This window comes from Penaeus monodon, chromosome 33 (assembly GCF_015228065.2).
Source record: "Penaeus monodon isolate SGIC_2016 chromosome 33, NSTDA_Pmon_1, whole genome shotgun sequence".
In the NCBI taxonomy this organism is placed as follows: domain Eukaryota; kingdom Metazoa; phylum Arthropoda; class Malacostraca; order Decapoda; family Penaeidae; genus Penaeus; species Penaeus monodon.
In genome coordinates, this window is record NC_051418.1 from 25,187,217 (window position 1) to 25,188,158 (window position 942).

The following is a 942-nucleotide window of genomic DNA, read 5'->3' on the forward strand; positions in this document are numbered from 1 at the left end:
GCTGGTGATGGATGTATGCTTGTGAGGAGACATGAAAAGAAATACAAATAATGGTTTTCTTAAATACAAACATCTTAAAGGACACCATTTTGAAAATGTAGATAACAATATGAGTAAGCATTTTAAAGAGAATTGAAGAAGTAAATAAGATTGAGTTTTGTGTAATTGAGGTCTCAAAGTTATCATGTTCTTAACTGGCTATATAGAGAAAAAACAACTGCAACAAAAACAGACTAAGGTTAAACTGCTAATAAGAAATCTTTACTCAAATCAGAGGCTGTTCAAAGATCTTGGAGGTGTAATCGTCGATTCTTGGCCTGTCACAAGCATAGAACCTGGAGATCCATGGGTGCAAGTGAAGGGCCGTCGGAGTGTAATCAGAGCCAAGAGCCTGGTGCTGTGTCCAGGACCTTGGGCAGCGGAGGTCCTCACACCTTTAGGCATCGATCTGCCATTGAAGTATGTAGTATTGTACTTATTAGCCTTGGTTTTAATCATTGAATGCTTTTAGAGTCTTGGTTTTTATATTTTGCTTTGTATCGCTATGATATTCAGCAATGAGTAAAAGACTGAAGAAAAAGGATATTTCATGAATTCCCTGATATTTGTAGTTTACAGTTGGGCATTATCAGTCCTGATGGTATAAAAGATCAGAATAAAATTTTCTTTGCTTATCACTCTGATAGTTAACCTTTTGTCTTCATTACCAGGACTGTACGATTAGGAGTATATTATTGGAAGGTAAAGGATTCCAATTTTCCCCGCGGAACCATTTGTGATATGACGGATCCACATAATTTCTTCTATGCTGTTTCACCACTAGAGTACCCTGGCCTTATTAAAGTAAGTGTTTGGAGCAATTATTATATATGTAAAGGCTTTCATAATGATAAGTGTTACACAGCAAATGTAAGAATTGAAACAGATTTTGGGAAAGTAAGA

At 36.1% G+C, this 942-nt stretch overlaps 1 protein-coding gene across 1 annotated transcript in view; it reads left to right on the forward strand.

Moving 5' to 3' along the window:
• LOC119594184 (peroxisomal sarcosine oxidase-like) overlaps window positions 1-942 on the forward strand; it is a gene marked incomplete at its 5' end in the record, with an annotated part of 59,772 nt that overhangs the window by 1,890 nt on the left and 56,940 nt on the right. Inside the window, 2 exon segments of the mRNA XM_037943254.1 lie at window positions 275-459; window positions 711-843. Of these exon segments, the coding sequence (XP_037799182.1) occupies window positions 275-459; window positions 711-843 (318 nt within the window).